Below are 24,593 nucleotides of genomic sequence, written 5' to 3' on the forward strand. Positions count from 1 at the left end.
TGCGCAGGCGTAAAAGGACATAATAGTAATGAAGGTCCCGAGAAGACTCATACATATGCAGAGAAATCCTGGAAATATCATGAATATGAATAGCTGTGTGATATAAAATGGGACCCGCGAAACTGCTCGGCACCCACGTTAGGTGGGGCGACGCCCCGTGCACCCGGTGCCGCCACAAGTAACGCCTGCTGCTTAATGCTACACCGGCCTGAAGGAGTTTTATTCCCGATTTTCGGTGACGCCAAGGCCGGCGGGGCTGAACACCCAGGCTGCGCCCCCAAGGCCGCTGGGTGACGCCCCAAACCACGGCAGCAGCGCGGGGACCCCGGAGGCCCGACCCGGCCCTGCCCCGATGGCCCCGGCCCCGCCGCTACGGGACGCGGGTCCCGGCCCGGGGCTCCCGCCCGGCCCCGGGAAGGCGCCGCCCCGCCCCGCTCACCACGTCGTTGCGCCGCTTGGGCCTCTCCTCCAGCACCACGTTGAGCCCCGGCTTCAGCGCGCCCCGCGAGAAGGCCTCCTGCAGCTGTGGGGAGGGCACGGTCAGCCCAGCCGCCGGCGGGGGCACCGGGAGAGTCCACCCCGCGGCTACCGGGAGCAGGCCGCGCCGCCCGGCCCCGCCACCGCCGCCTCACCTCCGAGTCTGAGAGCGAGGAGTCGTCCGAGTCCGAGTCGGAGCCGGAGCCAGAGCCGGAGAGGGAGCCGCGCCGCGCCATGCTGCTGCTGCTGCTGCTGCTGCTGCTGCTGCCGCTTCCGGCCGCCTGCGCGCGCCGCCGCCGCCGCTTCCGGGGGCGCCGGGGACGCGGTTGCCACGGCAGCGGCGGCGGCAGCAGCAACATGGCGGCGGCGGTGGCGGCGCAGCCCGTGGCCGTTTTCGGCTGCCGACCGGGGGTCGCCGGCGGCGTCTGCTTCTTGGAGGAGCAGGTCGTGCTGCACGCGGCGGGGGCGGGCTGCCTCCGCGTCCACCTCGAGCAGAAATGGCACAAGTTCATCCCAGGTGGCCCCGGTCCCGACCCCGGCCCCGACCCCGACCCCGGTCCCGGCCCCGGCCCCCCTCCCGGCCCGCCCTGACCCCGCTCCTCCCCGCAGGCACTGAGAAGAGCCGCGGCGTGCTGGCGCTGGCCGTCAGCCCCAACCGGCGGTACCTGGCCCTCTCGGAGGCGGTGGCGGAGCAGCCGGTCATGACGATCTACGAGCTGTCGTCGGTGCCGGCGCGGCGGCGGCGGACGCTGGCCGCGGCCGAGCTGCCGGCGCGGGAGGCGGTGTCCCTGGCCTTCTCCCCCGACGGCCGGTACCTGGCGGCCGCCACGGCCCCCCCCGACGGGCACCTCACCTACTGGCTGTGGGAGAAGCAGCGGCTGATGGCGGCGGCCCGCGTGGAGGCCCCGGGCGGTGGCGTCTGCCAGGTAGCGGCCGCAGCCCCCGGGCTCCACAGCCCCCGGGCTCCACGGCCACCGTGCGGGCCCCTTCGGCCCCCCCGGCCTTGCCGGGGCGCGGGCTGCACACGCCTGCCTGCAAAGCTGGGCTGGGCCGGCGTCTCTGCAGCTTTTAACGTTTCAATTCAGAGTTGACTGGTAGTTGACTGGTTCTTTGGGACCCTGTCGCGCTATTTCAGATGGATGAAAGAACCAAACGGTTCAATGAGTGCCGGGTGCCAGGTAGCACGTAAGCTCGGCCTGCAAGATATGTGCACAGTTTTCCAGAGGAAGAGAGGGAGGAGAGGGCTCCCCGCTGTAGATTTTATGTAGTTTCTGTGGCTTTTCTTGGCGTCTGCTGTTGGCCTTCCTCAGCAATAGGACGCTGGGCTAAATAAATTTTTGCTTTGACCATAATGGACATTATCTTATGTCTGTGTCTCATATATCACATGAGATTCTTTTAAGAGATCTATGGTATAAGGCCAGTACAAGTGGCCAGAGTGGCCAGTGAGTGTGCAATGTGTCCCTGCAGAAATACTCTTTAAATATATTAGCTGTGCTCGGTAGTGTAACACAGCTTGGAAGCTCTCAGCGTGCTCATGTACCTTTTCCTTCCTGCAGTCTGTTCTGTGTGCAGATCAGAGGAGTAGCTCAGGAAGAGTAGCAAGGAGCAGGCTGATGGCACTCAAAGAATTCCTGCATCCTGCTTTGGGTGCCCTTTTTTAGTATCTTTCTTGCAGGAAGGTAAAAGGCTTCCAGTACATGGGTTGGTTGGACCCTAGCTGCTGTTTTTTTCTGGGGAACAGCTACAAGCAGAGGTTGTGTGAACTACTGACCTCATGAGCTCAATTCCTAAATAGAGGAGAGTGACTGTAAAGATAACTGCTGTCTAAAGTCCCGTTGAGCATGAAAAATAAGGTGTAACTACCCCTGCTGTCCTTCATACTGGGTCTTGAGATGGCTATTCTACTGTTTTCACCAACACCTAATTATGTGAATTAATATGTATAATGGGCAAGGTTCATCTGAAATACAGAGTTTATTCCTGGCACTTAAGAATGAATGATGCCACTTTTCAGGAAGCTTCCTACTGGAAAAATTAATTTTGTCATTTAATCCTGAAGGGCAGAGACAACTTTCTCTTCAGTATTGCCTTGTGATTCAGATAGTGTCTTAGCTTAATAGAGTTAATGTATTTTGTAGCATTGTGTAAAATTGATATACACAGTCTTGGAAAGGGAAAAACTGCAATATGTAGTTATGATGGTTATTTCTTAGTCTATTCTGTATTCCTATATATTTCTATGAACCTTCTTCCCTTGTTTGTTTTCCTGTATTTGGTATTGAAAGTCTTCGGAACAGATATTTGCTTATTTGTGAACATACTTGTATAAAATAATTTATGTCTCTCTTGTACCGTAGGTGAGCTTTAGTCCGCAAGACAACGCACAGGTTTGTATCACTGGAAATGGCTTTTTTAAACTTTTTAAGTACAGTGAAGGAACTTTGAAGCAGATGAATTTACAAAAGGGAAAGCCACAAAACTACTTGTGCCATGCCTGGCTGTGTGAGGACAAAGTTATATGTGGCACTGATGCAGGCAAACTTACCTTGTTTAAAACTGGAGAGCTGCACTGGGAGACAAGTGTACAGTACAAAAAACCACCCAGGGAGCTAGAAGAAGATACAACAGAAGAATATGAGAGGTAAATCTGTTAAATACTATTACTAATAGTTTCTTGCTTGTGCATGCAGATTGGTTACAGGCCACTCACTTATTTCCTTCTTGTCCAGTTTATGAATGCATTCTAGTATTTCAGTTGCTGATGATGAGCATTTTTTGTTTTGTCCTTTATTGGTCTTAAGTCTTTGTGCATTTCCTGCTTGCAGTTCTTCTGATATCTCTTGTGGGCTGTCCTCTGAAGATAATGGTTCACAACAGGATTCTTTGCCTCAAATATCTGCACTTGCAGCTTATTCCAAGGGCTTTGCATGTTCATCTAGCCCAGGGGTTGTTCTTCTGTTTGAGAAGGCCAAGGAAAAGGAAGCCTACAAGGAGAGTCAAGAAATCTGGGTAGGGAGAAAAAAGCTTTTACAAGTAATTATGCAGGAGAGGCCTGTATAGAGGCGTGGAGGTGCTTCTGAATCAGATAATAATAATCATTTTAGCATATCTCTAAATTACATTCTAAGCATTAGCTAACTGTGCTGGTGTTATTGAAAGGAAGGGAGTTGCCAGAGGTCACACTGAAAGTCAGTGACAGACGTCCTTTTGCAAGGTAGCTCTGCATGTAAAATGTACTTTGAGACTGCCAAACTTCAGGAAACCTTTAAGAAACTTTTATTTATGGAGACTTTTGAAGCTAAGGAGTAGTCTACATCAGTTTTGAAGAACTAGGCTGCTTGGCTTTTTTCCAAGGCAAAGCTCTTCTCCCCTCAGATATTTATTGTAGCTGCCATGAGAACTGTACATTCTTAAGTAATCTAGTAAGATTTCTAACCCTTCTATAGTGAGCTGTATGTATTGACTTACTGCATTTTTTAGATAAGAACATTTAACTGTGATGACCTGGTCAAGCCTTCATACTGTGGGCCTAAAAGGTCAGATCTTCCCTGTGCACAAGACCCTGTAATAAGACCATTATCAGCCTGAATGATACGCTGCAAAGAACTGTTATTCTGAGATCACGATCTTCAGGCAGTTTTCATTCTGACACTTGCTAGGGTTTTTTCTCAATACTTTTCTGCTACCATTTTCATTTTTGTTTAGCGCAGTACTTAAGATTACTGCTGAAATGTCCTCTGATACTTTTTTCAGCTGTAATGCTATAGGTACAGTTAGGTTATTTTGTCCTCTATTCCCTGCCTTGCAATAGTTATGTATTACTAAATATCCAAGTTGTCTTACTGATATTATGTATATGCTTATTAGACTAGCATTACAGCAAAAGTTTATGTGTGTGTGTGTATGCCTGCTACTAAAACATGGAGACCTGGAATATCCCATGTGATGCATTTCTTGTGCAGCTTCCTCAGGACCTGTTCAGCAGCGAGCCAAAAAAGTTGGGCAGACAGGACATTATATGTATATGCTTCAGCCCCTCTGGGAAAACAATGGTCGTTAACACAAATGAAAACCAGCTTTACATGTTTCCTATGCTCTCCACTAATCTTATGAAGGTAAGTGCAATCCTATCACATTCCACAGCCATCATGTCCAGTAAGGGGTGTATTGTGATGGTACAGGCTATTCAGTATCGCTTTCTATGATGCATTCTCATCAAATCCATCAAAAAACGTCTGAACCCTAAAAACTCACGATATGAAGTGCTCTGCATGCTTCTCTGAGAGCTGTATTTCAGTAGTCCCTTGCTGAAGCATCCTTCCATATGAATACCTGATGTTATTTAGCAGAATGATAGACAACATTGTGAAGTCCTTTTAAGGGTGCCACTTAAGTAAGGCTTTAACAGAGAGATTTTTAACGTAACTGTAGTAGTTTATGCTCCACTGTAATATGCAGAAACCTTAATGCAACAATAAAGCTGAACAGCTATGGGAATCTCATGTTACTCTAAAAGAATAGTTGTTGAAGTCCTGGTTAGAAGTGAAACCTCTTTGTTAAGGACAAACATAATGCAAAACATTCCCTACTCTGTTAAATAATGCAAAGACAAGAGATAAATGTATGATTATGAAATAGACTTGCATGGAGTTAAATACCTAACCTGTGTACGGGTGTACAGAAGGATATTTACAGGAAGAGGTTTGGTAATTACAGGTCCTTTTTCTGTATGCAGCCTAAAATTTAATTGGTGCTTCACTTCCAGCATGTACTAGCTAAACATCCCAGTTAAGTTGCTTATCATTCAGCACTTGATTATTTTTAAATATCAGAAGGTCTTAGCTGAATTCTCTCAGGTCCAGTTTTATTTATTTATCTAACTTGCATTTCTTTGGACACCTGATTACATTCTGCTCCCACTAGTGTATGAGAACTATGGAGACTACATCTTCCCTGCATCACTCTTCTTGATTTTTAGTTATGAAGTTAAAACTGATTCTAACATTGCTATGGTTTTATCATTATTATGTTCAGACCAGTGCAGTGAAAGGATTAAGGAGTTTCCTCAAATGTATTTGATTACTGTATGCAAAGAGCTGTGATAGATTTCTTACCTGACTTTCTGCCTGCAGTGAAATATTTGTGATTTTCTAATGTCTCATTGCTTCTCAGGAGAAGGCAGCTTATTTTGCATACCTGAATTACCCATTGCATTCTGCTTCGATTACTGGTCTGGACATCTGTGTTTGGAAACCCATTCTTGCTACTTCTTCCCTGGATAGATCTGTCCGCGTCTGGAATTACAAAACGAAGTAAAGAGTTTGTTTATTATTATCTCTTGGATTTTTGTATATTACATTTTGCAGGCAACAGCAGCAATCTTATATGAATGAGAGTGTTTCTGGTAAAATTCTTGTGTGGTGTGGAATGTAAATGGTCTTATTGACATGATTTGGGGAGTGTGAGTATGCTGTGCCTTTAAAACCAGTGCCAAAAGAATCCACAGCCTTTTCTGTTAAGCCACTTTTGTGTCACACTTCCCATGCATTTTGGAAAAAAAAGTCTTCAGGAATGTTTCATTCAGCTTTGTCTTAAGATATTGTTGTCCCATCTCCTGCTTCATAGCCGTAGTTCATAAGCAAAATGACTCCAGATTTTAAGGTTCTGTGGAGGGAGAGGGAGAGAAAAACAAATCCAGATCTCAGAAGGGATGTTCTTACAGGTTTGCAATCAGCGGTTCATTTACCTTCTTCATTATGTTACAGTAAACAAGGGTTTGCTCTTGCACCTTCCGCACCTTCTCTGTGAACCAGAAAGCTCAGATTTGCCTTTGTTTCCTGTAACATCTGTGTGATCATTACTTAACTGAATGACAACACATTTCCTCAAGGACAAGGCATGGTCAGATTGTAGCTGCAGGTGTCTTTGCCAGTGCAGATAATGTCCTGTCAGCTGTGTGTAGGGAGTCTGTACTATTCTGTACTGTGCAATGGTTTTCTCTTTCAGCACTTTGGAGCTGTATAAGGAATATCGGGAGGAAGCATACACAGTATCACTTCATCCCACTGGCCTTTTCTGTTTGGTTGGGTTTTCTGACAAACTACGATTTATAAGTCTGCTGTATAAGGACATGCATGTTTTCAAGGAGTTTGCTGTGAGACAGTGTAGAGAGGTAAGGAATGATGCAAAAATGAAATTGGGGAGTTATAGGAAGCAGAGTGGTGAAGAACATGACAGAAGACAGAAACATCTCCAATAGATCCTAGTAGGATTTAGGATACCAAAGCATAGAGGAAAGGATTCCAACTATTGGAAAATAAGCCTGGAGACTGACGCATAATTGTGGACCTGGGAAGCAGCAGAAGGGATGGTTTGCTCACAAATACTTAAGGACTGGATTTTACAGGGGAAAGCAGTAAGAAACTAATTATGTCATGGAGTTTTCTTTTTGTTTAACATTCTGATATTAGATGATGTCATTGGAATTCAATGCATGAATGTTTTTATCCACTGCATCTACAGTAATGGGTAGTTATGTTCTTTTTGTAGTGCTCCTTCAGTAATGGAGGCCATCTTTTTGCTGCAGTTAATGGAAATGTGATTCAAATTTATTCCAGCATCACCTTTGAGAATATTAATAATCTGAAAGGACATAGTGGGAAGGTTAGTAAACAAATCCTGTATGATACAAATCATAAAGTATGAACTAGTTAATAAGATGCATTTTGAAAAGGTGAAGTACAATTTTGGATCAGAAAGGGGCCCTAAAATTAAAAATAGAAATACCGAAGTCAGAAGTCAATGGATGCATGCACTTGATACATCTAAAAAGTCTGTCCTTAAATTGAAGGTGAATGATTGGCAGGTAGCTGAACCAGGAAAAATATCCCAGTAATAAATTTTAAAAATGTACTACTGACTATTCAAATGAGCTTTTCCCAGTGTGTTCATAAAGTAGTTCTTACTGATTTATTTTTTTTTAATGCTAAAACAGAATTAGTTGCAAAACATCTAGAAGTTTTAAGTAAGACTTAGAAGTATGATTCCAAAATTGTCATGGATGTACCAGTTAAGTGACTCCATGCTGCATGTCTATAACCTGCACATCAGGCTCCTTGGTATGTTTTGCTTTTGCCAGATACATGCAGTTAAATGGAGCACAGATGATGCTAAATTTGTCTCCTGTGACACACATGGTGCTGTGTATGAGTGGAACGTGTTGACAGGTCAAAGGGAGTCAGAGAGTGTGCTCAAGTCCTGCATCTACAGCAGCATTGCCCTGTCCTCTGATACCAAAGTCACCTTTGCTGTTGGATCTGACCAAACTCTCAAAGAAATTTCAGAGTCTTCGGTGAGCTAACACACACTGTGTGATTTTGCTAAGTTCTCTGGGGAAGGTATTAGTGCTCTGGTTTCCTTATCATCCATTTGGTAAGCAGGAATCAATCTGGTTTTGATAGCTGTGATATTTTCTGACACTTTTCTTGTGTTCTTATGTCCTTTACCGTGAAACCTGAGATTCTGTTGTAGTTTTGTATTTTTGTAACTTCACTTGGATTTACTTAGAAACCATCTCATCCAGTTCACAAACTTAACTTGGCAATGTTGTATCAACCGCTTTGCTGAAATAGAAGTGTGTTGCATCTACCACTGTAGGCTACATGCATTTTGGTTTTTACCAGATAAGTAGTAAATTGCATGCTGTAACCATTACATCTTTCAGAAGTGATTAACATGTGGACCTCGGCTTGAAATTTTAAGAGTGTGTATCTATAAAGCTTAATCCTAATTATTGTTCATGGCTGTACTCCTATAAGTATGTAGATTCTTCTAACTGCATGATTTGCTGCAGAAGAGGTATGACAATTGCTTATGCAGTAAGTAATCAAATAGTATTGGGGAACTTAATGTAATGCAAGGGGTTCGCGTGATTTTCTCTTGTTTTTGTTTTTGTTTTAGATCCAGAATGAAGTGCCTGCTTTTGGTGTTGTGTATACTGCAGTAGCCGTTTCTCATTCTGGACACATGGTATTTGTTGGTACATCTCTGGGGACAATTCGAGCTATGAAGTACCCATTACCTTTGACAAGGGATTTCAATGAGTATCAGGCCCACGCAGGTGCTGTTACAAAGGTAACAGGGCACTTTATTTTCCCTGCTATACCAGCCGCACACATCTTCTTTAGTGCTGATTCTCCTTCCCATTTCGTGGCATAGTGTGTTAAAAATAAACATGGTAAAACACATTGTCTGGATGGTCCTGCTCATACCTTGCTTCTTCAGGGGGCTCAAGACAAACACCACTGGCATGTTAAGGTTGTCGTTGAGCTCCCTGAGCTCACTGTCTAAGTTAAGCAATCCCTAATTAAAGACAAAAGACTTTTTCGTAAGCAGTAATCAATGTAATAAATTTTCACCACGGTGGGGAGAAAAATTTGGTATAAAATAAAACTGTGTCTCCATTCTTGCTTATCTCTACTATTATTTTGGTTTTCCCTCTAAGATGTCTGTAACAAACGATGACCTGTTTCTGCTGACTGCCTCAGAGGATGGCTCTATATTTATCTGGAAAGTGTGTGATAAAGAAGGTGGGACACTGAAATGGGAAAAGGAAGTTGAGTATGCTGAGGAAGTGCTGATGATGAGATCAGATGTAGAAGAGAAGGTAGGAGGAGCAACTTGTGAATATGAACCATAGGATTCCTAGTGTACAGCTTGTGAATTACATTTGCATAATGTTTGTGACTAGCTGTTCCTATATGGCTTTCTGTTTAAGAGGGCTTGCATGGCTTTTGTCATAAAAAGGTGATACAGCAAGTAACTGCAGCTACTTGTTAACATGCAAGCTGCATTGTATAAACAGTGAGTGAATACTTTCCCCAATCTCTTGAAAGCAGTTTTAATGGAGTAGAGAAGTCAGAAGCTGTATTTCTATAAGCCATCTTGTAAGATAGTAAAGGAACCTTACTTCTGGAACTTGATCTGTCTTTCTGAAAATTCTCTGCAAATGCTATCTTTCATAAATATGTGCATGTAAATGTGTGTATAATTTGCTAATGGCAAACAACCTCTCCAGTAAAATTGTCTTCTCATCCATGTCCTAACAGAGTCAGGCAATGCTAGACCTGCAGATTCGTGTGAAAGAGCTACAGACAGAAAATTATTACCAGCTACATCTCAAAGACATGTACTGTAATGAAAAAATAAAGGAATTAGAAGAGAATTTCGCTCAGGAAATAGGCTCCCTTAAAACCAAACACCAGGTATGATTCATATTGCAGAACCAAATACCAAGAAATCTTTCACTGAAGTTGAAATCAAACTTGCATTACATATGTATGAATGCCAGAAAGCATCTGAAAAATGAAGCATTCCTTTCCAATAAAGATGTTCTTGATATCTGCAAAGCATGAAGCTACCTTCAAGTCAAGTATCTTGTAAGTACAAGGGGATGCAAGAGTTCTCCTAGGTAGCCTTTATGTAAGTATCTTCACGTAAAAACAGTTCCAGTAATAAATGCTGTCTGAGACCAAGGATCAGTAAGCTATGTCACCCTTGAGTAGAAATGAGACCATCCTTTAAAAGCTCCATCACATGTAAGGTTGCAGCTGCTGCAGGATCTTATGCCCTGGCTGCTTAGTTTTTTTAAGAACATCTGCTAAGGTGCCTTGTACGCTTTTTAAAAGCAGAAGTAAAACATATTCCTTGGGTTTCTTCTGTTCACATGTTTATTGATTTCTCTGTGGTCATGAAGCAGGACTTCTCTGAAAGGCAACAGCCATGATAATTCTTCCCAGTGTCTTATTTATCTGTGTCTGTTAACTATTCTGTCCATGTCTGGTGCACACACCGGATTTCTGACCTGTAATTTGCCATTTCTGGACCCCTTTTTATAGGTAGAAGGCAAGTGATCCATTAGCAATTTCTCTGACAGTAAAATGGCTTGAAGTGAGAGATTACATATCATATGATTCAAATCTATCAACCTCATGTTCTTTTTGAGCTTTTAGATGAATGTTACCCTGTCCTGGTGATTTGCTACTGCTCATTTTGTGGAGCTGCACATAGTCCCTTCAAGCAGTATTTCTGTTTGACTCCACATAAAGAAGGATTCCAGTATGAAAGCTTGACAAGTTAGTTACTAGTTTTATTATTTTATGGTCTTGTCATTTTCAAGTGCTCCTTTTATACCTTTCCTGTCTTTTGGCCCTACAAATGTTCTGGGAGGTTTCTGATTTTTTTTTTTTTTGAGGAAGTTTAATTTTTAATTTTAATGTTTTCTTCAAGTTGTTATGGTTTAACCCCAGCTGACAGCTAAGTACCACACAGCTGCTCACTCACTCCCTGCCCCCAGCAGTATAGGGAGGAGAATCACGAAAAAGGTAAAATTTGTGAGTTGAGATAAGAACAATTTAATAAATGAAATAAAACACAGTATTATAATAATTGTATTGAAAATGACAGAGAGGTAGAGAGGAATAAAAGCCAAAAGGAAAAAAAAACCCAAGTGATGCACAATACAATTGCTCACCACTTGCTGACTGGTGCCCAGCCAGTCCCTGAGCAGCGACTGGCCAGCTCTGGCCAAGCCCCCCCAGTTTATATACCGAGCACAATCGTTCTGTGGTATAGAACATCCCTTTGGCTAGTTCAGGTCAGCTGTCCTGGCTGTATCCCTTCCCAATTTCTTGTGCCCCTCCAGCCTTCTTGCTGGCAGGGCCTGAGAAACTGAAAAGTCCTTGATTTCTTATAAGCATTACTTAGCAACAACTAAAAACACCTGTGTGTTATCAACATTGTTTTCATACCAAATCCAAAACACAGCATTGGACCAGCTAGCGAGAAGAAAATTAACTATTCTAGCCAAAACCAGGACACAAGTAGTTCCTCAGGCTCATTTTTTTTCTCCTTGTGGTTTTTGCATTTAAGTAACCTGAGATTTAACCTTTCTATTTTTCCTCATTTTCGTATAGCTTGAGGTTTTACAAAAAAGCCATTTCACTTCTTACAGATTCCTCTACCTGTGTTTTATCTGTGCTGGTTTTCTTCTGTGATTCTTCAGGTCTTTTCCTAAGTGGTGCTTGGCTATAGATTTATAATAATCTCAGCTACAAAGAAACTTCTTTAGGCTTGTTGATTATAGGTTGCGAGCAAATGCCCTTGAAAGTATTCTGTTATTGAAGTTTTCTATGCAGGCAAGTTGTACTTCCCATCCAAGTATCAGCACATGTTCAGGTGAAACTGAATGACAGATTTGGACAGGCTCAGGGCTAACCTTTGTAGTTGTTGTGTCCAGCAGGCAAATGGAGTATTTCTGCTTATGCAAGACCCATACAGTCTTTAAGAAAGTGCAAAAATTGTACCTATGGTACAATTCCTAACTTTTATGGGAAATTTCTTACCTATTTTCTTGTTCCAGTTCTTTGGGCTTTTTTAGGAGACCAAGACATTTGTAGTGGTAGTCAGACATTCCAAGCAAATGGCATTCAAAATTTGCTTTTGCTTAGGCTTATGTCATCTATGCAAATGTCAATGTTTTAGGACCTCAAGGCTGCTTCAAGTGAGACAGGAAGCAGCTTGAACTTTAATATCTGGACAACAATTTGTGGAACTGCAAATTCTCCTCAAGCATGCTCACACAAAGAAGTGGAGGCTTTTGCTGCTCACAAACTTTTCTCATTAGGTTAGGATTATACAGTATCCTGTATTATATCAACTCCATTTGCTACTTTCCCTTAGCTTTCCATAGTTCTGTAACCTGTCATAACAAACTGCTCTGTGAGAAAACTTGGCATCTGAATTTTGGTGAGACACTTGAAAGAAATTGTGTTGTGTATGTGTTCCAGACCATGGGCAAGAGTACAAACAATTTGGACACTGCTTTGCCTAGTTTCAAATTAAAATGTATTTTTCTTATTTTTTTCCCCAGATTTTACAGGCAGAGAAAGAAAAACAGGAGCTACAACACCAGTTTCAACTGTCCGAGCTGATGAATAAACAGGCCAGGAAGGTGCAGCAGCTAGGTTAGATTGTAACAAGTGTTTGTAACTACAATCTGGAGGAAGAGCGTTAGTCATAGCAAGTAATGTGACAGGGATTACTAAAGTACAAGGGAAAAGCATGTGTGTCACATGGGTGTTGCAGACCAAACGTTTGTCTGAACTGCACCACACACATGACCATGATGAGAACATGCACATGGGCACTGTATCTTAGATGTTCGATTTTTGAGATCAGTAGTTTCTTCATTTATCTTATAGCTTACCATGCAAGAGTAGTGAAGTCATACAATTCAGCAAGGAGGCTAATGTACAATGCACACAACATGGAAGTACCCAGACCCCAGATTCGTAATCCAGATAAAACATAAAAATTTCAAATTAGTACCAAAAAGCAAGTCCACCCATAAACGGGTCCATTGCCTGCTCATACTCTGTAACAGTTGTGCTTATGCAGCTCTGTCATGGTTGTCATCTCAAGGGAATGGCTAAATTAGCTGTCATTAATTTTTTGTAATGGCAGAGTAGAAGATTTTGGTGTAGGCTTTAGACTTGTTCAAGCTGGAACAGAACACCCTTCTGTCCCAATGCAACAAACAAAGATATAGCAGAATATTCAAAGACACAACTGGGAAAGGTGAATGACAGCTTTGGAACGGGCATTATTAGTGAAGTGGGAAGTAAAAGGAAGAGCAGGGAACTCAAGAAATGGTTTTCTGATGTAAAATTTTGTGTGGCCACAGAGTCTAAACCCCCTGTATACCTGATGAAGAAAGTGATGAAGTGCTTCTAGTGTAATTTATTGCAACCAGCTGCCAAAAAAGATAATAGAGAATAAGACACTGATGACTGTAGAAGGGTAGGATAAACCTCTTTCCTATTAGTTTTATCTGTTTGTATGTTTCCTGTTACCAGAATCTGACAGTGATCAGAAACTTTTAATGGAAAATGAGAAATACCAGGAGCTGCAAGTGAGATCCCAGAGGATGCAAGAGGAATATGAGAAACAATTGCACGATTTGGAGGAAAGCAAAAGCAGGGCTGTGAAGGAGCTAACAGAGTATTATGAGGAAAAACTTAATGAGAAATCTCTTCTGCTGGAAAAGGTAGGAAACTTGATTTGTTGTTTGAATTATCACAGTTGGTGATAAATTTAGTTAACAAAGTGTCTCCTAGGACAGGAGAGGTTGGCTTCTTCCATGCAAATCCTAATCTGCCTGTAATCTTGAGGAAATATGTAGACAGAATAGTACTGAGGGAGACCCAGCTGAGTTAACAACTTTTCTGGGCTTCACACCTTGAGTAAGTAACCTGCTAAGATTAATATCCTTGGCCATTCTCAGCTTCGCCTCTCTTTCTCCTAGATCCAAGAATTCCTGTTTGTTAATGTGGATTAGATTATACATTTATTGTAATTGAAGAAAGATTCAATCACCTTACTCTAGTGAAGAGATAACATTTCTAAAATGGTGGATTCTATTCCTGATTCCTTGAGGTTCCTGCCTGCATAATTTGGGGAGCAAAGACAAATACAGAGTATTTAAAAAAGTCCTGCACATTGATGTCAGATTTGGCTTGACAAAGGGCAGCCAGCTAACTGATACTTGTATATCTAAAGTCAATAAATTCTATCAACATTACTGTTTGCAGCCCTATGTTGCAATACCAAATTTGGAAAGAATGTGAGGAATTGAATGTGAGAAGAGAGGCATACAGCGACTGATGCAAACCTAGGTGGTTTTTTTTTCGGAGACAATGTATCAGAGACAGCAATGTTAAAAGATGTTCTCAAGTGTTACTTATGTTTGCATTTTCTGCAGCCAGAACAAGTTTATGCTGTTAGTATTTGGGCCACATTCCTAACTTGAGTCATCCAAGCCTTGAAAATAAATTTTTTTAAGAATAATTTTTTTATGTTTGTCTCAACAGTTTTTAAAGTTACTTTAATCCCTTGAGAAGTTAAGTTACCCTAAATAATAGTGCTGCAAATGAAGAGTCTGCTAAATAGAGATCATCTCAGGAGAAACGCAGCTCAAATAAAGAATTCTCCTCTTCTTTATTGGTCTTTTACTGTTTGTTGTCTTCTCTAATGTTGGCTTTCCGTAACTGCAGGCAGGGGAGGACATGAAGCAGCAGCTTCAAGCACATGAAGAAATTAAGAAACAAATTGAGGAAAACGCAGACCAAGAAATCCTGGAAATCAAAATCAAGTATGAGGAACAGCTCTTGGAAGAAAAGGAGTCAAACCTGCAACTGAAAGGTGAAACAGGAGTCATGAATAAAAGGGTATGTCTTATTCTTTGATAGGATCAGACTTGCACGTGGAGACCTATAGCCAAAGACTGGATGTGATTCATGGCATGTCAATTTAGTCTGTTAATTTAGTTTGTAAATATGTGGCATTTCATGTGAGAACAGTAGCCTCTTCTTATACCAATTTGAATGTTTTAGAACATTTGTGCAGATGAAGCAGCTGTGTGCTGATTGTATTTCTGATATGATTAGAGATAGATAATAGAGGAGGTGTGTTTTTATTAGTACACTTTCTTTTATCTTATATAGTTTTAAAGTATAAGTAATAATATTGTTCATCCTATGATGGGAAGGAAATGAGCCTTTTCATTTTTCCAAGATGTAATGCATTGCTTTGTCAGAAAAATACTTCTACTGCTGCATTCGATGCAATAAACAATTTGTATTTTGTATGCATCATCATTTCTAATTGGTTTTACTAGGATTTTTAAGGAGGCATGAAACCTTTCAGCTCCTTCACTGACTGGCTATTACATTTGCCTAAGGATGTTAGAGGGACATTTTTTCTTTTCAGTTTCTTCAGTACCTATCTGGAGACACAGAGTTCTCTTCCCTCCTACTCCCTATTATCATGGTACTGTCTTCAGTTGTGTTGTTTTTTAGACATCAGGAATTTCTTTGTGGGTTCTCACAGTTTGACCAACACCACTTCTTGGTTCTGACTTTCTTGGGTTCACAGATCTTAGTACTGAGGTGGGGATTTTGAGGGTACCCAAGAGCTATGAAACAGGCATCCTTCCAGTCTACTTTTGACATATTTAGAGACATATGACAAATGATCACCTTAAAATAATTTTCCATGGCTTGAAGCTGATTCTTGGATATGACATCCACACTCTTCTTGCTTCTGGATGCAAATTCCTTGATTCCTTGTAGTGCAGTGAATATTCTGTCAGAATATACAGAAAATGCAAAAATGGATATTCAAGCCCCTTTTGAGTTACAGGTAATTAAATGATACGATGCTGCTTCATCATATCTTAGGTGGATATCCTTTATCCCACGCTGTCTGCAAGGTGTCTTACAGAGTAGAATGGCTAATTTGTGCACAGCGTTTGGAGATTGTTCCATTCTTGTTTGCCTCTCTAGCTGAACAGCCTACAGAAAGAGCTCAAGGAGCGAAACAGGGATATGGAAGAAATGCGACTGGAACAGCTGAAGCTACAAGGCATCATTAAGTCACTGGAGGAGGACATCTTGGCACTGAAGACAGAGATTCAAGAGAGAGCCAACACTATCCAAGACAAGGTGAGAGACTGGACAACTGGCTAAGATCAAAGTCACCCTCCCTTAATTTAACACAGACATTTATTTTAATAGTATAATTTTGTGATAATATCACATTACTGGAAACTCAGTTTTAACTTAAAGAATTTGTGATTTTTAGTTTGGGATTTTCATTTTTAGTTGACGTTCTAAACTTTTCTTGGGGAGCTCAAGTTCAGGATGCTGAGTTTATTGTCCCCCGTTCTGGGATCTATACGTGGCTTTCTGCATTATTTGCCCCCTCCCTTCCCACCCAATCTGTGTACATGTGCAACTGAAGTTCAGTCTTCCACTAGATCTGTGACTGCTGGTTTTGCCTCTACCATATTTGTGCCTTGTCCTAGGGATCTATTTGAGAGTGCTCTGTCTGATTCAGATCTCTGTACCTATTTCTCCCAGGAGAAGCATATATATGACCTAAAAAAGAAAAATCAGGAACTTGAAAAGTTCAAGTTAGCACTGGATTACAGAATAGAGGAGTTTAAGAAGCAAATAGAGTCACGTGAAAATGAAATTAAAATAACGAAGGAGCAGATCCATGAGGTGAGTAACATTCTTATTTGGCCTCTGCTACTAAGCCATTTGTCTGAATACAAAGATGACCCAGCAAGTCCCATGGAAGACTCCACCCTGTTTGTTCCTTGACTTCTTTCAAGGATACAGAGCAGTGATTCAGTATCTTTACAACTAATAAAAATATTTGTGCACAATTAGCTGCTATTTACTTTTTTATCACATGCTACCAGTGATCAACACAGTTTTTTAAGCTCCTGTTTCAGTATTTAATTCTAGCCTGTGAGTAATACAGTCTATTTGCTTAAAATATTTGCTTAAAAATAGATCGTATCCTTATGTGGTTGCCCTCCACATACCCTGCAGAGTTTGTAAGACACTCCCTTTTCCAATCTGGAGGAAGAGAGAGTGAACTTTTCTCAGAAAAATTGCAGATTTATGCAAACATAACTGTTCAGGGGTTAGGTATGTGGGAAAATTACTGTTCATCAGCTGCTCCATGGAAAATTTCCGTGCGTTCATACTTGGCTTGCAGCAAATTCATTGAGGCAACTTATTTATGATACAAACTTACTGTGATCTTTCCATAGATGTACCTTTCGCTCAGCCAAATTAGGACTACGGTGACATAGCTAATCAGTGATGTACTAGTTTTCGTAAGTCTGTTTATTCAGAACAAAAGGCTTTTAAATAAAATGCAAACTAATGAACAATTTGTATGTACATCAGACTAGCATGATGAAAGCCCTGTTCTCTCTTCTGGTCACCATCATATGCCAGTAAATGCTGTAGTACCCTTATTGCTTTTTTTCCCTGTATTCTATGTACGTACCCAGAGCTTTTCAATGCATTTGTTTCTTTTCGGTATCAGGTTCTTCTTACTGTTGTACTTACTCTTTCCAGTATTGACTGTTAATTTCCATCTCAGCCATTTTTATTCAGATGGAACAGTAAAGCTCCAGTGCAGGTCAGGGAGATGAAGGGGCATCACGTTACTTAAATACCTGTAACTCAAAAGGGAGTTGAACATCCATTTTTGTGTTTTCTGTATATTCTGGCAGAGGGCAGTGTTGTTCCAAAATTAACTTTTTTCGTGTTGCAATTCAACCTCAAGGGGGTTCTACTCCCTGAAGGCTGTTATTTCCAGCCTCTGGTTTTCCTGTTATGTGTTGTTATTTCACATCTCCTTTTAGTCCTGATTTCCTCCTCCTGCTTCCTTTCAGAGGGAGGGTGAGCTGGAACGATTCCACAAGGAGAGCACACAGCTGAAGCTGAACATCACACAACTGCAACAGAAACTAAAAGCAACTGATCGCGAGTTGCACAGAGAGAAGCAGAAGGTATGGTGCAACCACTATGCAGGTCCTACATAATGAAGTTTGTGGGGACAGAGCACTCCAAAAACATTAATCTGAGCAAACAGACGCTTCAGGGATACTGTCTCCAAAGTCCAGGAGAATCTCTGGTCAGCAGGGACAAAGACAGAAAATTTCCAAGCCTGCAAACAAGTTAGAGAGTTGATTTTAAAAAAATCCAGTTATGTGTCAGTTTGTTCAATCAACATATATTCTCCTGGATTTAACAGAGCAGTGAGGCAAATGCTTAACTGACTACTCCTCCCTGCCCAAGCTTGACATCTGGGGACACTTGGCTTGAATAGGAGCAGCATGTAGGCTACCACCTACAATGATAGGTAGGCATTAGTAGGGTGAATTAGTAGGTATTAGTAGGTATTAGTAGGAATTAGTAGGTGGGCTTCGAAATGGGGGAGACAAGGACCTCTTGTGTTTGACAGCAAGCACGTCAGACATGAGGGAGGGAAAGGGACTACAAGTGATGGTGAAGGACCTTAGCAGGCAGTGCAGGACTGAGAAAGCAGGTCGAAGGGGCCATGTAGAAACCAAGTGAGAATGAGAAGGCAGTCTTGCCCTTACCTTCTATCATTGTTTGTGTGTTGTTTCTAATTAAGAATATAGGTTGTTTGAGAAAGGACAGTGGGGGGATAGCATTCATGACAGTAAGCCGCAGGTTTTCAGATGAGATCTCTGGACATTACCCACAGCAAGTATCTTGGATTAATATTACTGCTATTCAACAGGTAGTGCTTACATCTCTGATGGGTTTCTTAATGTAACGCTTCTTTTTTAATTAAGTGAAAGTATATGAGAGTTTTTGCCAGTTTTACTAACTTCCTAGAAAACTGCACATGATAGAGTGCTCTGATGAGCCAAATAAGAATGTACCTACATCATTCTTGCAGAAGCACAGTATGGAAACTCTCATCAAACGATTTAAAGCAGATCTTCATAATTGTGTGGGCTTCATTCAGGATTCCAGAAAAATGAAGGATGTGATCCGTGAGCTCTACACCAAGTATGTGCAGCAATCAAACTTGGTGAGTCAGGGCCTTTAGCCTTCTCCTTGCAAATGGATTTCTTTGGTAATGTAATTACTGAGGCAACATGCTGTGCCCCCTCAGGTGGAGACTGAAGCAGTAGACACAGATTTGCAGCAGGAGGACATGAAACAGCGAGAATATCTTGAGAGGAATTTGGCAGCTTTAAAAAAGAAGGTGGTGAAAAATCAGGAAATACACCAAGCTGCTTATATGCGTGTCGTGCAGGTAATAAGCCTTTTCCATGTGGTATGGAGAGGAAAAAAGGAGGCAGCTGCGCTAAAGAAACTTTAGTAGCCTTACCACTATGGCTTCTTAGGACTTCGAAACAGTTTTGGTTTGCTTCCTTGCCAGAAATTCCTAAGTTTTTCAAGTGCTTCCATTCAAGGATATTGAGCTACATAAGTTGTATGATTTTCTGGACAAAAAGAGCAAGATCTCTGAAGTCAGAAATTGTTGCTATTTTGTGGATACTTTTGTTTATCTCTCATTCCCTAATGTAAAAGGAGATAGGAAATCTCTGCTGCCTGGATATCTTTAAAGCAATTCATGTATTTATTTCAAACAGTATTTGTAATTGCCATCATAGTCAATTTGTACCTGTCTGAGTGCCAAGCCGTACTTGCTGTGTGGTAGTGTTTAGGAACCAGTTCCGGAGGAACAAAAGAAAAAAAAAACCTACTTGCTTTGGCCACATAATCTCATGCCTGCTGGTCTGAATTCAGAAGAACTTTCTGCTTTTCACATCCAGTTTTTTTGAGGAAGTTCAGAAACACATGATGAATATGCCTATTCATACCAAGATTTCTTGCACAGAATCCTTGTTCCTTACAAGGCAAGGTAAACTTGTGACTGCTGGGGCCAAAGATGCATTTTGTTTTCATCTGGAGTGAGAAGATTTAAAGCCCCACGCCAAACATCCTAAAAGGACAGCTCTTTTATAGTCTCTTCTTACCATGATCTCCTTCTCCTCAGTCAGCATTTCCTTTTCCCCTCAGTAGCCCTTTTTTTCATTGTTACTTTATTATACTTCCTCAGGATCATTATACCTCAGTCCACTCCTAGTTCATCTGTTCTTTGCTGTTTATTCATAGTGCTTCTTCAGGTTTAGGCAGCAGTGATCTTCCCTGGCCCTGTTTTGATTTTTTTACTCCTTCTGTGAGTTAGATGTTTCCTTTGGCACAAAAGCAGACAGCTTCAGAAAATAACCTTAAGAACTTCCTTGCTGGAATAGGGTGACAGATGGTGCTCATAATGATAATACTTGATGTCTTGGATCAGTAAGCCTAACATGAAATGATGATTAAAACCAAATTAATAAAACATCTGGAAGATGAAGATATCAAAGGTTCTAACCAGCCTGGTTTCTTCAAAGAAAAAGCAGTTCTCTGAAGTCTAGTACATTAATGAGACTTTACTGCCAGGAGGAATTAACATGATCTTCTAGTCCTTCACAGGGGACTTTTAAGACTAGTTAGACAAACTTCTATGAGGACTTGGTTTGAAAAAGTAAATGACATCTTGATGGCCTTCCAGCTCTGTATTCCTGTTATTCCTCAGTTGTGCTTATATTTCCAGAGCTGTGCATTCCTCTTGGAGTGACTATTCATAGGTACATTCCACTAGCGACTGCTGCAATGGATGATTAGAACCGTCAAGGTAATTTTAATTATTCTCACCAATTGGCAAGTTGATTGTTTTAGACTATTAGCTTTTCCTCTAGCCTTCTGTATATGTAATGGCTCCTTTGGTCACCTGGAGACATAAGAACAGACACACTGAATAATCTTGTTAAGTAACACTGCTTAAACTGAAGCATGTATAGGATGATCTTTTCTACAGTGTGTCCTACCTGTCTCTGACAGTCAGCACTGTAGGGACTTCCTAGGCTATAGATTGCATCCAGGTGTCATATGCACTTGTACCTGACGGCCCCATCCTCTATGCATTTGATCTCTCCCTTTTCTGAAACAATTCGTATTTTGCCACAACATCCCATAACAATGAGTTTTACCATGAACATTTATTTTAATCCATGGCATGATCATTGCATTGCAGTGCAAGCTTTCTGTCAGAATGAAAAGATTGAGTTAAACTCTAATCTCTCTGCATAGCATGTCTCTTCAGAAAAACAGTATCAGTGTCAACCAGCAGCCTCTTTTAACACCCAGCAAACCAAACAAGAAATTTCTATGTAGCCCAGATGGCCTCATACAAGATACTATGTATTATACTGTCTAATAGACCAAAAGCATGATCTTCATTTTATAGCAGCGTTCAACTACTTGAACTCATGAAGATGTTCGTGACTAAAGTACACCTAAACAGAAATGCTGTGACCTAACTCTCAAAGCTGGTTAAAAGACGATTACCATGACTGATTCTTGGATGTTATTCTTTTCACGTGTTCCTTTCAGAATCAAGCTCTGGGATAAATGCACAGCAGTCAAATTTCCTCTGTGTTTAAAGACTTCAATTAAACAAATCAGAGTCAACAAAATATTATGGTTTCAGAGCAGGCTGCCTGAGCTCACCAGCCCATGCTACATTTAGAGTCCAACACAACCACTGCAAGAACAACTGTTCTCTGTTCTTGCCCAACAAGTTCAGACCTTAATGCACCCCACAATCTTCCTCCAGTCAGTGACCTTCAGTTGAGGGGAAGGTAAAGCACAGTTGGTGTACTTGTCTTAGTGTGAAGTGTTGAGAATCTTGGCACACACATGCACCTTGAGTTATTGCTGCCAACCAGAACTCCTTGAGTGCATCTATATACAGACAATTGCAGCAAGTGTTGTACTTTGTTACTAACCAGTTTTCAGCGGTGTGGTGCCAATACTTTGTAAGTGTACTGTAAGGAACCAAATCATATGCCTTGCATATATCTCTTATGGCAACATAATTATCTCTTATCAACCAAAATTACAATTTTTAAAAGATATCAAATTTGAAGACACCTTTTTCAAAGGAAAATGTTATTGATCCTGGTTCTTATCTCCTGTTGCTTTAGTGAGTTCTCTATTGCTTGAGACTGGTATTATGTGAGGTACCCAAAGCATACCTTTTGGCCATTTATTTTTTTGAAATATTTCCATTTATGATCAAGTTCCAGGGGTTGGAATGGTGCTGTGTTCCAAAACTTCTCTAAAACAACCACAGGTAGCTGAAATCATTGCTATTCTTGATTCAAGTATGATGGCCACTGTTTAACGTTTGCATTAGCTGTGGATGTGATAAGGTATTTCACTGTGTTTGTAAGAGGCAAATGTACAATTCCACTTCTCTTGAATTCAGAAAAGCACTATTTAGTAAATGGTGCTCCTGTTTCTAAATCTTGAGCAACAGTTTTATTGTACTTCACGAGGTTTAGTCCATACTGTTTTTGCTGAAGTCTTTGAATATGTCAAAACAATGGGTAAAGTGCATTTACTTGTACTCTCACAACTCCTTCAGCAAGATGCTTTGCGGTAGGCTATTAAAAAAAAAAATCAGAGGATTGAACTTTTATGGGTTGAAAACTGCCTAAAAAAAGAACAAAAGATGGATACATGGCTAAGTTTTTCTCATAACAGCATGTTAGCAGTAGGTATCTCAAGTCTCCATATGCTTTATATATTCCTTAATAATTTGGCAGGAGTGTTGGAAAATGATGTCTGTCAGAACTAAGAGGGCTTTGTAGAACTGCAAGGAGATAGATAATTTCAGTGAACAGACACATAGTGGTAAATGACAAGCAAAATAATGCACACTGAAGGAAGAAATGGGAATTCTTCACATTAATTCTGAATTAATTGGATCAGTCCAGGAATATACCTGAGCTTCCCTGTGGAACTGGTAAAGAAAATACCTTGGAGTGCAGCTGCAGCCAGAAAAGCAGAATAAATATTAGCTTATTGAATTAACGTGGTTTGAATATTATCATGTTTTGTGTCAAATCTACTGTGGCCTTATCTGAAATGTTGTGTACTGTACTGATTGCCCTGTATCTTCTGCTTGTGATACTGATTCTGTGCTGTCCAGTGGCCTTCCCAAAAATATGAAGACACATATTGCTGAGCGAGATAGTACATGTGCTTTTCCTCATAGAGCATATTGCTTTTGCAGGAAAACGCGAGTCAGATTAAGGAAATTAATGACTTGCGGCAAGAACTGAAGGTGGCCCACACCCAGATACGTGACCTCCAGTCAACACTAAGATTAACCAAGAGAAAACAAGCAATTCAAGACACAGGTGAGTAGTGCTTCTTGTATGTTTTCCATATTGCCAGTACTCATTCCAGAAGCCCTTTTTGTCCTTGGTGAACAATTCTATTACTGTCTCCACATCATTCCAGCTTGTCTGCCTGGTGGTACCTGTTCTGTTGTAATCTTAGTTGTAGAAGCTGCTAAATACTGCAGAATATTACTATTCAGCTCTCCTTCAGCTCCGAAAGATGCCTTTCCTTGTCCATGCCAAAGAATCATGCTAGCTGGAGCTTTTTTACTCTGCTTTATCCTCTCTGATTTTATCTTCTAGCTCCCTCCAGTGAACTGCTGTCCAGCCCAGCTGTCGTGAGGCTGAATGCAGAGAAGGAAAGTGAGAAAATCATAGAAATGCAGCAGCTAGAAATTCAATACCTGCGAGACCAGATCCAGGAAAAAGGGGCAAGTCCTTGCAGTTCAGCCTCTCTTAGAAATCTTCCTAATCTGAATCTGGAAAGAAGCGACAAGACTCAGCAACAGTGACCTGGTTCAAGGATGCCTTACATAATTACATTGTCCTGGCAAGATCAGAAATGCAACAGTTAGATTAGACTTCCATGATCCTGTACTCTTCCACTAGAAGCATTTGTGCAGTGCTGTGAACACAAGGCAGCAGCCTTCACTCCCTTTTACTTTCCTGGAATCCTCCCTTTCCATGAGGCCTAGGAGCCAAGAGAAAATAAAAATAAATTTGTGTTAGTGCCAGACTGATCTTTGTGCTTTCATGCGAGGGCAGGTACACACCTTTCTCTTGAAAAACAGTGTGTCCTAGTTCAGAAGAGCTGGTCAAACTCTGTAAGCCTTTTCTGCTAGAATTCTAATTTGGTGTCATTTTGCTGCAAAAATCAACATCAGCCTTTTATTTTCCAGTATTGAATTGCCTGTGTCTATACAAAGGACTGCCTGCACGTAAGACAGATATCAGTGTTATTCCAAGCCGGTATTTAGTCACAGACTGACATCAATTACCTTGTGAGGGCAACCTTTGACTAGTGGTCAGACACACCTGAGCTAGAGCCTTTGCTCAAGCCTCTGCCTCCCTTCTAGAGACGTGCTCTCTCATCCGTTGCAATCATTTCGGCAGGACAAAAAGGCAGCCCAGTTTCAGACTCTGAAAGCTGGAATAAAGTCCAAACCTTACATCTTAACTCTCCTATAACTTTGATAAACTAATCTTTGATTGTCTTTTTTCCAACAACTGCAATCCCTTCAGTTTAGTTTTTCAATGAAATTCTCCTGAAAAGTCACTCTTCAAAGTACTCTTGTATAGAAAAAGATAGGGAGTAATTCCTTTGATAATGAGGGGTGGGAAATTAATTTTTTCACCCTTTGTTGTCAGTGCATGACACACTGTCTCACTGCAGAATACTTCACATATATCAGAA

The 24,593-nt window shown here is 41.3% G+C and overlaps 1 protein-coding gene across 3 annotated transcripts; it reads left to right on the top strand.

The window, feature by feature from the left end:
* Positions 1-635: 635 nt before the first annotated feature.
* CFAP57 (cilia and flagella associated protein 57) lies at positions 636-23,911 on the top strand. 3 transcript variants are annotated; one of them, XM_055724753.1, is made up of 22 exons: positions 636-994; positions 1,087-1,403; positions 2,838-3,121; positions 3,306-3,489; positions 4,443-4,595; positions 5,653-5,792; positions 6,487-6,652; positions 7,030-7,143; positions 7,619-7,831; positions 8,440-8,613; positions 8,984-9,145; positions 9,588-9,743; positions 12,410-12,503; positions 13,395-13,585; positions 14,592-14,765; positions 15,882-16,040; positions 16,458-16,601; positions 17,795-17,911; positions 18,832-18,966; positions 19,051-19,194; positions 23,071-23,197; positions 23,483-23,911. In XM_055724753.1, exons 1-22 carry the CDS (start codon positions 712-714, stop codon positions 23,689-23,691), a joined length of 3,840 nt encoding a protein of 1,279 aa, XP_055580728.1. In that variant the 5' UTR covers positions 636-711; the 3' UTR covers positions 23,692-23,911. The 3 variants fall into 3 exon arrangements, with proteins under 3 accessions (XP_055580728.1, XP_055580729.1, XP_055580730.1); XM_055724754.1 differs by lacking the exon at positions 19,051-19,194; XM_055724755.1 differs by lacking the exons at positions 12,410-12,503; positions 14,592-14,765; positions 15,882-16,040; ... (4 more) ...; positions 23,071-23,197; positions 23,483-23,911 and having other exon boundaries at positions 13,395-13,555.
* The last annotated feature ends 682 nt before the right edge of the window (positions 23,912-24,593 follow it).

Source organism: Falco cherrug, chromosome 12 (assembly GCF_023634085.1).
Source record: "Falco cherrug isolate bFalChe1 chromosome 12, bFalChe1.pri, whole genome shotgun sequence".
Lineage (NCBI taxonomy): Eukaryota > Metazoa > Chordata > Aves > Falconiformes > Falconidae > Falco > Falco cherrug.